The 14,724-nt window shown below is 37.4% G+C and overlaps 1 protein-coding gene across 1 annotated transcript in view; it reads right to left on the minus strand.

Annotated features, from left to right (window-relative positions):
* Positions 1 to 571: 571 nt before the first annotated feature.
* The window catches only part of LOC309571409 (ras-related protein Rab-10-like), a gene marked incomplete at its 5' end in the record, with an annotated part of 32,694 nt that continues 18,541 nt past the window's right edge, over positions 572 to 14,724 (minus strand). The window contains 2 exons of the mRNA XM_082278881.1: positions 572 to 955; positions 10,152 to 10,253. Of these exons, the coding sequence (XP_082135007.1) occupies positions 881 to 955; positions 10,152 to 10,253 (177 nt within the window). The 3' untranslated portion in view covers positions 572 to 880. The remainder of the gene's footprint in view (positions 956 to 10,151; positions 10,254 to 14,724) is intronic.

Raw genomic sequence — 14,724 nt, forward strand, 5'->3', positions numbered from 1 at the left:
TTTAAGAAAATAACATAAATGTATCACAATATCAAACAAAGCCTTTTATTTTCATTTGTGACTTAAAGAATGTTTGAAAATGCAGGTATGCTGCTAACACCTGTGTAAATTATTTTAAGGAATTAAAAAATTTTATATCAGAAACATTACTATTACTACCAGATGCATTCTGTTGTTCCATGTTTTCTGAGTTCTTAGGAAGGTCCACCAATATACTCTAGTGGTAGATGTCCCTGCCCATGTTGGGGAGGTTGGAACTAGATGATCTTCAAGCTCTCTTCCAACCCTGACCATTCCATGACACCAATCTTTATATGGTTTATCCCTTTCTCTCAGACATCACCTTTGCAGAGTCCCTATTCAAGGGTACTGAAGTAGCATGTATGTTTCTGAAATGGGTATAAAAGAAACAAAGCCAAAAACTCTCTGAGACTTGTCTTATGGGATTGCAGTAAATATCAGGTACTTAAAAGTGATGTTATATAATTTCATATATCAGTAGGTTGCTTGTATGATGATGTCAATGTTCACTGTATTATAAATCTGGTATAAATAACACACACAAAAAAAGTGAAGGGTGTTTTTTTTAATAACAGAAAATTAGTACACTTAAGACTTCCTTCCTGCAAACATTTGCATTCAAACACTTTCACCCTGTGATGCATCTAATAATTCCAAAATCAGATAACTGTTTTATCTTCACATTAAAAATATGAAAATATAATATAAACATATAAAAGAATTTGGCAACAAAGTCTGTATAATGCAAAGGATGCCTAAACACTGTGTTTTTGGATTACAGGCTCACTTTTAAAATCTTGTCTGTTCCTTTGCAACACTTGGTATTTCCTGAAGAGAAAATGGAATAAGAAACAGTATATCAGAATGCACAGCAGGTTCTCTTCTTAGTTTCATTTAGAGACACAACGTCTATGTCATGTAATACACAGGATTTCTGTAAAACAAAAGCAAACACTTCATTAAGACAACTAGAACACAACAGTTGAAAAGTTTGCTTTTTCACATACTTTAATGTAAAATATTTGGTGAAGTCACTGGATATATTTTTCCTTTGAATATTTAATTAAATGATTGAAGTTTTCTAATAAATTAGATGGAAACCATTGCCCATGCAAGTCCCAGTTTGGCATCGTTACATTCTTTAGCTGCCTCAAATATCTCTCCTAAATCTGAAGGTGACAGAAAGTGTCTTTTGAGGAGTCACTACAAGCCATATGTGCCAGTCCTGTAAATCTTTACTCACATGAACTGTTCTAGAAGTACAGGTTCTTCTGTTGACTACACCAATTTTAGCTAATTTTCAGTTAAGTACTCTTATCTTTGCAGTATTGAGCATGGGTTGAAAAAGTCCAGTTGAAAGCAACAAGAAATACACAGTATCAGTACCCACTAAAAAAAAAAAGGCATGGGCTATTAACTGTTACAAAGGACATTAACTTGTTTTGTGAAATTCACTAAAATTCTCTTTTCTTGCCCTGCCTCTATTTAAGAACCAGGAATACCTCCAAATGGAAACAGTTCAGTCTTTATCATGATGAACTATCAAAATAGCATTCCACCCTTGTAAAACATTTATGTACTGATTGCAAAATCAGATTATAACAAAAATGAAAATCATCAAAACCAGGACTCTTCCTTTCAGCAATGAACTCAACTAGATAATTAGTGTTGACCAGAGAAACAATCGAACCCAGTTGTGCAATGCAGTACATGTCGCAATCTTGTACTCTGAAACTATGAACACTGAACCCTGAACCAGGGCACAAAGACACAGAGAGTATTGTCACATGCTCAGGAAAATAAAAGCCCCAGCTTCTCTACCTGCCACCCTCCTGCCGGTGTCTTGGCAGGTTTACCAACTAAGTGCAGAGAAGTAAGTGAAACCACTGGATTCACCACATTCCTCTCTCAACCCAAACCCAACAGCCATAAACAACCATTTCTGACAATAAAGAGAAGCTTCCAGAGACAACTGCTAAGCTGGAACGAATGAAATCCAAAGCACAGGAAAAAAGAAAGGAAGAAAGGAAAAATGGCGTCATGTAGTACAATGCTAATCATGATTCAAATTGAAAACTTACACCTACAAAGTCACAGGATAGTTGAACATTGACTACATCCAGAAAGATTCACCTAAAATTAGTCGGCTGCATCAGAACGAAGGCAAAATATCAAGTTTCCCACATGCTACAAATAAGCTTTATGCCTCTTTGGCTGAGAATATTCATCACTACCTAAAATGCTGGAGAAGATGCATGAAATTTTTTTCCTTTTTCCTTCTGTAGCCACAGTTCCAGCTCTTCCAGAGCGTTGGCTGCCCTGTGCCAGAGACATCCCCAAGAGAGTGGCTGAGCTCATTCCTCCCTGGGGCTGCAGGGACCCAGGGAGGCTTCCACAGTGCATGGTGCTGGGGGGAGAAAATGAAACATCTGGGAAGGCATCAAAAGTGATGGATAGAGAAAGGAGCAGAGGGCAGGAAATGTATTGTAGTGTCTAAACCTCAGGATGGATGCTGAAGCTGTCATCAGTAAAATTATTAGCAAATACTGTCTAACTGTAGAGTACCTGCAGACTGTGACTTACTGATTTTAGGAATTTCTTGTCATAATGAATTCTCTACATAATGAATTCTCCACATAAGGAAGAAATACAGCATGTGCACTTTTACTGTTTTTTTTAAATTTATTTTTGAGTGGTAAGGACCAAGAGACGTAACATTTTTATTACTCTTGAGAATTACCCATGAATATCAACATGCAGCTTTATAGCTGCATGTTTTAACTTTTAGTTTTAACTAAAAAAAGTTTTAACTTTTCACGCAGTTGTGGGAGGTACAGGCATTAGCTATTATGATTTCTGATGGGCAAAGACAGTATTTGGTAGTCTGCAAGCATAGGCAGTAAATTTAAAGTATGAAGACCTTTTTAAAAAAGGGAGCAAGGTACAATCAAAAGTACACAAACCTAACCTTGTCATCTCAAGGACAAGATACCACTCTGGTTTCGAGATAAGATTCTGAAGGGAAAATAAAAGCTTTGGAAGATAATGGTACAATAAGAAATTTAAATTCACTCAATTGAGACTAAGAAATAACAACACTGAGCATTGATTGTTGTGAACATCAACTAAGTATGTTTTGTTTCACCCCTGCTTTTTCTTGAGGAGAAAACAATCAGTTTAAGTAGTAAAAAAATTCTAGAAAAATCCCTCTTTGAACAGTTTCAGAATTCAACTTTCACTTACTTAGAGAAAACAGGTAATTCACAGATGTTGCAGATTATACTTCAAGATCAAACTTTATGCTTTCAGTCAAAGGGGAGAAACATATTTCCTGAAACACTTAGGATACTTACTTGCATCCTTAGCATTTTACTACTTAATAGTACTTTTGGGTGGTGAGTAAGCTGTTCATGTATCCTTAGCAAGGATTCTCAGTACTGTTAAGCAATTAAGAATGGTGAAACATATTTGATAATGCAACAGTTCTTATTAATCTCTAAAACCATTATTTGATAGTTCATCAACAAATTAGCCAGGACAGAAAGACAAGAACCACCACTCCACAAATAAAGAACAGCCATTTTAAAATCCATTTAAAAGCTGAGGACTCTTAATCACTTCAGTTTGTAAGACTGTTCCATACAGGGTCTTTGTGAAGCAAATAAGGGTCTGGGATCCACTTAAGCAAATGTGCTGCACACGCATTTAAAAACTGCACATTCATAATCTAAAGACATATGACAAGTCCTGCATACAGCACTGAAGCAATGATCAGATTTGGGCAATCCCACGTAGTGCTCAGCCTCAGCCAAGCCTTGGGAGAGGTGGGGCACCCCCTCTCCCGAAATTACAGCAGGGAGGTATGCAAATATCTCCCACCTGTGAGAACAAGGCGGGCAGCATTCCTCCTCCAGGGCTCCACAAACACTAACACTTCCAGCTCACATTTCAGCTCAGCTTGCTGTAACTCACTGCCCCACAAGTTAGCCAACAAACAGCAAAAAACTGTGAAAAGGTGAGAAGAACCAAAATGGTACCAAGAAGCTGGAGTTTCCACTTGGGTATCTCGGGCAAAGGGGGGTTTTGAAAATACCGCCACAGACACAGATGCCACTGTACCCTGCAGTGATCTCAGTAAGATGTTGAAACTTCCTGCTATCAAATACTAGTTTTTCCTGTTAAATAGCACAGCAGACATCTCACCTAACTGGCAGGCATCTCTTCGAGCCAGTTTTAAATTTCCTGCTTAAAACTGCCCCCCTGGCTGTCTCTTCTTCCCACTTCTAAGCAGAGTTTGTATGACTGGCATGCAACAGATACCTAGACACAGTAATTGTGATGAAATGGTTGAGTTACCAAATTTCCTTTTTTTTTTTTCAATCAAGGCAAGAAAGCTAGGGTGGTATATGAAGGAAAATGTAATGAAGAAAAAATCCCACAACCCCTTTTAAAGGTTTTTAATGGAGTGAATATATAAATATTCATTAAGCTCAGCTGCCCATTCCTTGCTGAAAATCTACCCACATTAATGGTGGGTCCACCTTCTCTAGCACCAGTTTTTAGTATTTTGATACTGGTTTAGTTATTTTGAAGGTGGGGCTCACTGTGGGTTTGAAAGAATGAAAGGATTTTGCTTTATCCGTATCATGTCCCAAGTCAAATTCAGACCTGGAGTGTTTGCTGAAAAATTAGGGGCTTTGGAGAAACAAACAGAAGAGACTGTAACTGAGGTTACTATTATTTATATCTTATATCAATTTTAAGGATTTTTATTCTAATTACAAAATGATCCTACTTAATTACTGCAATCATTTTGTTTATATTTAACAGTGATGGTCGACAAAGATTGGCAGAGAACTTCATGCAACCAAGTCCATGTGACTTCTGTGCCTGAACTGCCATTAAAGAGAGCTCAGTTATTAATAGTCCAAACACTTTCTATGCATTTTCCCTATATTCTGTAATTCTAATTATCTGTTCAAAATGCAAGAGAGTAGTCTTGCAGTAACAATGGGCTGGACATGGCACAAGCAGTGTTAAGCAAGGGCTAGGGATATATTAGCAGGGAAGGCAATCATTGTGGGAACAGGGACAGGAGCAGGAGAGGAGGATATGAGGTCTGGCACAGCAGGATCTAGCTGCTGCTGACTACATTCCTCAAGAAATGTTGATGAAGGTCTTGTTCCCAAAGCTCCTATTCCACCATGTCTAAAACATCTAACTCACCAGCAAAGCGTGGGGCTCTATCTCCCTCTCCTGTTACTACCACGTAGACTGTAGCAATGCTGTACTGCAATTAGTTATTTCACAAACTTGAGAAGACAGCTGTGGATCTCCCGTGAGGTTCCTCAACCCTACAGATCATCTAGGTGAGATTTACTATAGTTGCATCATAAAAACTCTATTTAAGAGAGCAATATATCTTCAAAGTCAATATCCTGCAGAAGCGGCAAATGCCAGAAGTAAGCCAAGTCTCTAACTTTCTTTTGGTCTCCTGGAGTTTAATTTACTTAATTTGAATCATATGAAACCATATAGGCTAAGATATGGAGGTCTGTAAAATCAGTGGAGGGAGAAAGGCACCTCCAAAACACAATTTTATCCTAGAGACTCATCTCTTTCCATTGAATAGAGATGATTCCAGACAACCAGACTAGTCATGCAAATTTCAGCTGGCTCAGGTTGCATGCTAAGATGAATCTCATCCCCTATACACAGACACTGTGATTAAGTTTTGATTTACATGACCTAATTATATGCTACTGTTTCCAGAAGAGTATCTGGCTCATTCAATGTCCAGAACAGACTTTTAAAAAAAATTAAATAAGATAGTGTAGTTAAATTATGCCTTACACTGCACCAGCACTGAGTGAGTTGGTAGCATTTACCCTCTTTGCTTTAATCTCTGTACCTCGGCTCCCACATGTGCAATGTTGAATATGCTACTTGATGTTCCTAAGAACGTTGAGGAGATAAAATCTAAAATGGATCTAAAGTACAGCAATACAAGCATTATGAAAAACCTCTCGAAGGAATTAATATTCTGTGGTCAGTACAAGATAAATAAAGGGCAAATAAAGCCTGGGGCTCCATGCATGACTGAGGATAATAAAGAAACACTGAGTATGCACTGCTGGAGACACAGGGATCTTTTAGACAAACTAACAATTCCATGAACCTCAGCAATAATGAAATCCGACTTCCTATGGATTTGGGTCTTGAAGTGAATTAAATTTGATATCTGTGATGCAAGCTCCAGCTGGAGTGGCTGGTTGAAGCATTTTTCAGTCTCTCTATGTAGTAGTCTCTATTTAATATTCTATGAACTAATCCTGGAGACTTTCCTTCTGCAGAGTACTCTGCCTCTCACCTTATTTTCAAGGAACTACTCAGGAACTTAAATATCTTTTAGTCTGATCTGTCAAAATTGTTTAAAATCAGCTAACAAGTTCCAAAGGTACTTTAAGAGCAAAGGAATAGGAAACACAGTATAATCTCAAAAATCTTGTTGCCACAGGAAAGAAATGTAAAGAAATGAAGGAAGGGCAAAATTGAGGCCTGCTACTTCTGAATGTTCATCTCGAATGACATCCAGCTGTTAAACATTAAATGTTACTCTCAACAGCACAGGGCAAGGTCTTAAATGGATTTTCACTGTTCTCTACTCAGCAGATATATGTTTATTTAATATGATTAAAATAATCTTAGTACTCAATCACTCTTGGGAGGTAGGAAGAACGTAAGTTTTGGTTAGTTTTATTGCTGTTTTCAGAAAAAGGTGATAACTTAATTATCTTTTTTTCCCTTTTTTTTTTAAATGGAGTTTCTTTCCTGATTCTAGTTTAGAAAAATACCAACAATCACACACACAAGGACATATAAAAATGCTTGTAATATTTTTTTAAAAACCTGCTTGAGAACACTACTGCTTGTCAGGCATGAAACCAAAGAACACAGAAGAGCAAATGCTAACTGTATTCTGGGTGGTATTTTTTTGGTTTTGATTGTTTTTAGAAGACTGACTCACAAGTACAAATAGTTCACTGGAAACCAGAAGCATTGTCAAAGAACAGCTGTCATCTATTAATGAACAGGTTTAGGCATATCTGAGATTCCTAAGAATTGTGAATAAATAAAATACTGTTATTTATCAACATGTCTAAGCAAACTCCTGGAATAATCTGTGTCATTAACATTTATTTCCACCGCAGCCTTTCAAATACAATCAGATCAGTTACTATTGCCTTTCCCCAAAAATTTGTCAGTCAGAGGAAGTTAAAACTCAAGTACTGCATTCAGTTATTATTAACTGATTGGTTTGGAAATTGGGAGTTCTCAGAAATATGGCATGACTCCTTAGCTGTCACCAATGCAAGCTGTCAAAAAAACATCTGATGGTTTTAATGAGACTGCCCATGTAAATTAGAGCTGCAGAACCGAGACCCAGCATAGAATGGCTGGGATGGAAAGTATCTGAAAGGTCAAGCAGCACTTTAGCTATCCAGATCACTGGGATACAGAAGTCTTCTCTATCCCTTAAGCCCACTACAAGAAAAACTTCAAAAGAAGAGATGGGATAATGAGCACAAAATAGTGACAACACACTGAAACACCTGCCCTTTTTTGTTTTGTGTTGTTTAAATGTCCAAAACTTTTTAATTTTTTTTTTCCACAATCCTCCACTGAACCACAACCTGTTCTAAATTTCAAAAGAATCAAGAAGCTTAGTACTTCTTTATGAGCTCTGTAACTCTGGACACCAATCTTCCCCATCTATAGGAGTGTTTTGTGTAGATTAAGTTACTAAGGAAATGTCCACAGTAGACGGCAAGCAAGAGTGTATATAAAAAGTCCTAGACTTCCTTGGATTAATACAGTCTACTGCAATGCATCTGAGAATGGTCTACTGCCTGCCAGCCTGCCCTGCCTATTTATCTTACCTCTGAGTAAGCTTCATGCACTTCCCAAAAGCATGGCCATAATAGACTGTTCTAGGGAGTTCCTTTCTTCTGTGGGACTGGGAAAGCACTGACGTGCTTCCACTGAAGCATCTCATCAGTCTGGGACAGGTGGTCCTATTGCAGAGGGAAGGGAGGCCCGATATCCCCAGACATAGGTGCCTTGGGCCAAAACACTGAGCAAAGCTGTATCTCCTTTTTACAATCAGCAAATACATATTTCACCACTACCAAATGGATGTACGACTGAAATGATCTCAGACTGGCATCTATCAGGTCATTTTTCACAGCTACTAGTCACACTTGCTACTGCATTTTCCCTTCTCCAAAATTTCATCAGTTAGAGGAAGTTAAAATTCAAGTACTACATTCAGATTTCACAGTTTTGTGAACAGGCAAATTATTTTGTCGAACCTGAAAACCATGATGAAATTGTAAGGTAGATTTTTTTTTTCCACTGCAAACTCTTTGTTATCAGGCCAGTGGTATAACCAACTGGGCTAAAGGGGTTCTTGTTTAAATCAACAATGCATTTTACTAAAAATGGCAAATTATACACCAAAGTAATGGTACATGATGCCTCATCAGGATTCCAAATATTTTTAGCTAAGGTGAAACGTTACTACAGACAAATGACAAATCCTCATGGGCACATTTTCCAAACACACATACATGCAGAGCATACAACTGTTCAAAGCAGTTCTAATTAAAACCAATCAGCAGTACAACATGTTGAACGTGGTCTGAATTTTTTTGCCATGTCCACACTACAAAACCCATGAATTTTCATAAAGGTGAGTAGGAATACTGAAGTTTCACTTACAGTAAAATAAGTGTAGGCAATCTTAATGTGAAAAATACCCAAACATCATTTCTGCATGTGCAGAGAATTCTCTTAGATATCAGCCAAATACACTCTGCAGAAATGCTCACTTCTCACATTTGTCTTTGCAGCAGTTACGATCACAGATACTGTTTTGTAGTTTTCATGTTTCATACTAACAATATATTCTCTATTTACAGTAGACAATGTCTTTTTCATTTACAACAAAATCAGTTATCTTACTTGAGACTTTTTTCCAACAAGCTCAGTAACTCAAGGGCTTGCCATTATTCTCCTGTTCTAAACAGTATTTGACTGTTCAGTTGCTGCGTTTCATTTTCATGTTAAAGTAACCAAAAGATTTTTTTGCCCTTTTTTTCCTTCCCCAAAATAAGCAGCTACAGCTTGTGTTACTTTGTAGTATGACAGGACCCTGATTTAGAAGAAGTCCAACCCTGAACTATTATTCTGACCAACCCCTATGGCTACTTAATCAAAACACTGCTATTTGTGACTTTGTCAGTAATTTTGCTCATTCATCTTTATTATGACTTCAAGAGTATTTGGACTGGAAGGTTAGTTTTGTATACCTAATACTGGTGATGAATGGCAGTGATAATGCACTGCATGAAGAACATCTATTAATGTCTAAAATAATATTCTACTGTCTAAAAATAAGTTGCAATGCAAAACCTTTTCAGAGCTAATGAACAATAATTCAGTCCTACAAAAGAATTGCAACTCTGAGGAGTAAGGAGACCTTTAAGCCAACACACTCAAGTTGGAGATGCTGACTCTGACAGCTACAATATTGATTCTACCACTAATTAACTCAAATCTTTAGGCCCTGATAACTTCAAAAGCACTAGTGTAAATCAGCCAAACAAACAGCTATGAACCTTGGATAAAACATTTTATTGCTGAACATAAAAGCTCTACTGATTCTACCATCATACAGCATCTTCACTGCGTTCACGCTCTACAGAAACCCAGAGGAAAAAGGAATCTCCTTGGCACAGAAGTGGAACTACTCTGGAGCTGTTAACCACTCTCTTAAAGAAAAGCATGGGAAATAAAGCCACAAATGCAGTCTTCCTGAATTTTCACTTTCTCTCTGAACTGTATTGTATTTGCTTGCCTCTTCTGTTTTTCTCTTCTCCCACGATTCTTCTCCCCCACATTTCTCCTCTGTATGCCTGCAGCTACAGGATCTCCCCAAAACATTAACTCTGTAATGCAAAACCAGCACTGGCTGTGCTTTGCTAAAACTATTCTGTAGTTACAACCTTGTTTACCCAATCTGTCAAGAAGAATTTCCCATTCTCTTTCTACTTAGAAAAGAAGCCTACCTTTTCCAGGATTTCCTTAGTCAAGACTGAGAATGCGTGCTCAATATTCACATTTTCTTTAGCACTGGTCTCAAAAAATGGCATTCCATATTCCCAAGCAAGCTGAAAAACAAATGTAGGAAATGGGATGAACATTCTTCAGGAAAAAAATCAGTTCCTTATGCTAGTAGCAAGAGATATGGAGGTGTTCTGACTGCTTCTAACACACTATTAAAAACACTAATTAAATACATGACTGCTCAGTAAAGTACTCTATATTCATCCTCAGTCTACAAATTTCAGGTAACTCTTAAACCATTCTTCCTAAATTTTTGCATTTTCAAAACAGCTTTTTAAACCTTTCTTTACTTGTAAATAACAAGAATAAACTCCAGTGGGTCTGTTCTCAGTGTTGTGATTTATTTGGAAAATGAACTGTCTCCTAAGCAATTATTTAGAGGAAACTAATGGAGTGCCTGCAGATAAAAATATGACAAAAACTGTTGAAAAAAATTGGAATGATGAAATAGAAAAGGATATGTTCCTTTGTGCTAGACAGAGAGGTAACAGGCAAGCAAAGAAAACATATGCATGCAAAAATATATTATGGTAAAAGGCAAAGAAGAAAATACTTACAAGGGCAGCATAGACTTTACAATGGTTGGGTTTATTTAATTTACTCCTGTTGTCTCATTTCCAGTGTATTTCAATTAGAAATAGCTTTGAATTATGTTGGCATGAAGAACAGAACCCTAACACAATGAAACTAATGTTTTTTTAAGGTCCTAAATTTTTCTACTTTATACAGTTAAATACATGGAGAAGAAGAAAAAAAACCAATTGCATCATCTCACATGGGAGGGGCCAAGGTGGGAACAAATATGCCAAAAAACCCATACTGGGAGAGTCTATTCTCATTGCAATTATTCCCATTGCAATGGATCTCTTCTTAGAATACATCTGGAGAAGATAATCCCAGGCAAAGAAAATACCCCACTGCTTATAATGTATAGAAAATCCAGTAATTACTGACCACTTAATGATTTATTTGGAAGGCTCTCCATTAGGATAAAAAGTCTAATGTTGGTAACTTCTGTTTGCTTTCAACGAGGTCTAGAAGTAACTAATCAACATTTGACAAAAATTCCAAAATCAGGCATGAAGATGCAGATACAATAATCAGACTTCAAAGTTTTAGTAAAATGTAATAAAGATTAAAGGTAAAAAAAGTAAGCAAAATGGTTTCCTTTCCAAAATGCTACAAGCAAATGTAATTCTGAAAATAAAGATAAGATCTAACTGATTCTTTAGACAGAGACCACTTCATAAGGGATTCTGAAACTCAGTGGACTGCTGTGAACTGGTTTTGGTACTGCAGCAACTTGTTACAGAAAGTTAAGATCATTCGACTATTGCCAGTACAAAACAATGATGCATAATGGGTCATAAAGAAAAATACAAGCAATAAAAAAATACTGGGCTAATAAAGTAGAGAAAACTGGTTTGCTGATTATAAAGAACACAGAATCTACTATGAAATAGCCCTTTTCCTTCCTTGTATCATGTAACAGGCTCCTAGAGGTTACCTATGCACAAACTCTGATGAACACAAACCAACCCCTTTAATCATGGAATCACAGAAAAATTTTGAAAGATAACCCCACTTGAAATGAGGCTACTGCCCACACAAGACTGGGTCAGCTGGGGCTTTGTCTATAGAAGTCCTGAAATCCACCAATGATGGAGATTCTGTAGTCTTTATGGGACCCTCCCCCATGGCTACATCACCCTTCTAGTGCAAATAGTTCTCCTCAACTCCAACATGAACCTCCCAAGCCAGGACTTGTGTCTGCTGCCCCTTGGTTTATTGTCTGTCTCTACTGAGAAGAGTCTATTTCTGTCATTCCTCTAGTGCCACTTCAGTTGCTGTAGACCAGTAACTGCTCCTTAGCCTGCTCTTTACCCAGCTCCCTCTCCTCATGGAATACTGGTACTAGACCCCAATCACCTTTGTACCTGTCTGCTGGACCAGCTGCAGTTTCTCAACACCCTTCTTCACAGCGAAGAGCCAAAGCTGGATACAATGTTCCATGTGGCCCTGCCAGCACTAAGTAAGGGGGTAATAATCTCACTAGATCTACATCCATGACCCTTCTAACATAGCCCAGCACCTTTTAAGCCTTTGCTGACTTATATTCAAGCTGGTGTTCATTTTAACTCATGAGTCTTTCGTAGCAGGGCAGTGACTCGTGACTTGGATTATTCCATCACAGGTGCAAATCTTTGCGCTTCATGAACTTCACGATGTTTCTGCTGGCCCAGTTCCCAAGTTTATCAAGGTCCCACAGAATTGGTGTTCTCCCGTGTGGTGTGCCAGTCACACCCCTTAATCTCATGTCATATGCAAATCTCCCTCTATCATCAGCCAGATCACCAATGAAGATGTCGAACAATGTGACTGAGGCAAGGCTGACTGGTTCCCTGAACCTTCTTCCTTGCCTTTTAAAAAAGATACAAATCATGCTGGCATCTTTCTAGTCAAAAGAGATCTCTCCCAACCACCATGATTTTTCAGAGTTGACTGACAGCAGCTCAAACCACAATGATCAGCTCTTTCAGCACAACTGGGTGAACTTCATCATGTCTATGGGCACATGCAAATTTCCTAAGCAATTTCTAATCCAAAGCTTTCCTGCTGCCGGTTGACCTGCTCCTTACAAAACCATGACAGTACCAGCAGAGGCCTGGGAGCAAGTTCTATTTGTGAAGATGAAAGAAAAGAAAAACCAAATCAAATCAAACAAAGAAAACTTGACTACTTGAGCCTTCTCTGTATCATGTTACTACATTGCCTACTACATCTATTAATGCACCCTCATTTTCTCTATATGTGCACAATATTGACTGAAGAAAATTAATGTATGCATTTTTTCGTTTTACCCTGCATACTGCTAAATTCTGGGGCAAGCAACTCCTCCAAAAATGTAGCTCAATGGAAAAACCCCCACTAGTCCAGTGGTAAAGCACTCAAAAGTATGAACACGTATTTGGCTACTCCCTCTCCTGAAGACAATAGATGGGCATATTCAAAGAACTATTTCGTTTTCCTTTCGGAGCATCTTGAATAGATACATGAATAAAATACCTAAATCCATCTACAAACCTGTGGGAATTATGCTACTGGGAAATGATATTTTATAATATCTTTGATAACAGTTCAGAGAATTTGTGTAAAGTAAGATCGCATCTTACATACAACAATGAAATAAGTAATGCTAATACTACTTCCTAGCAAAGTGCTGGTATGATTTCTTAGTGTTGAATCAGAGAGATATGTCTGAAATATTCCTAAACTGTGCAGAGTTGTATTACATGTGAAAAATCAGCTTTGAAACTATAAATCAGCTTCAGTTATGAGGACAGCAAAAGCAAAAAAAAAAAAAGGAAGAAAATTTTACTTGGCTTTTTCTGTTAGAAAGATTTCATAGGAGAAAAACAGCCACATTCTACCAAGTCATATAACCTTCAACATTTTTATCTTTCAACGAAAAAGATAATGATATTGGGGGGTGAACAGAGGAGCCCAAGAAGGTTGAGTTAAAACTTTAGTCAAAGTGAATAAGAAGCAATTAATGCAAGAAGATTAATTTTCATAGTGTTAAAATTAAATATCTCAATTTTGGAGTGATCAAAATTACGTAAGTTTGTACAACATGAATTATTACATTATTTTGTACAAAAAAAGAAACAACAAAAAAAATTCTCAGCATTAAATTGAAATGAAATTATATACGACAACCACTCAGTTACAACAGATTTTTACAGAAATGCCAATACAGATGATGAGATTCCCAGGGAATCTAGGGTTCTTCTGTGCAAGAAACTGAATAGAATAATACTTAAAGCCCATACTATCAGGGTAATACGAAATATGTAGCTATGAGTTATTATTTGTCAAAGTCAGAATCAAACTGTTCTCCCCTCTTAATATGGATACTTTCTTCTTTAGAATGAGAGGACAATTACTGTCTCTCTGCTAATGGAATCTTCCTCCAGCACACTCAGTCAGATCCTTCAGCACTTGTAAATCACATTAAAAGAAGAAATTGTATAATACAAGAGTTGCCTTGCCTCAAAACACAGGGGAAGTCTAGAAAGCAGACTAACTGGGGAGGAGGTAATGATTTGTTTCTGAAAAAAAGTGCTACATTAAGAGGAATTTTGGGTGCATGGTTAAGAACCCAGAAGTCAGAAAACGTCATGGTTAACACCCTATGCAAAACCCTACTACTGCCCTCTTGTGCACATGCATCCAGTGACTCTCTAAGTTTCTGACAGTGCTTTCTTTGTGTGAGAATACAACATGAGTTTTTCAGCAACCTAATTCCTTGTACATAGATATGGTACATTAACACTGAAAACATCTTGCCTATGAACTATGAACTTTCAGGAGTGTAATGCTGTCCAAAAGGTGGTGTTATTTTTTTAAAGTTCCCTAATCTGGGATTATATAATTGGCAAGAAGCTGTGTTTTTCTTTAAACATGAGACATCCTGCCTGACTCACCATGCCTGAAAGCATAGCAGGAGCGTTA

The sequence above is a fragment of the Coloeus monedula genome, assembly GCF_965178545.1.
Source record: "Coloeus monedula genome assembly, chromosome: 1".
NCBI classification, from domain to species: Eukaryota; Metazoa; Chordata; class Aves; order Passeriformes; family Corvidae; genus Coloeus; species Coloeus monedula.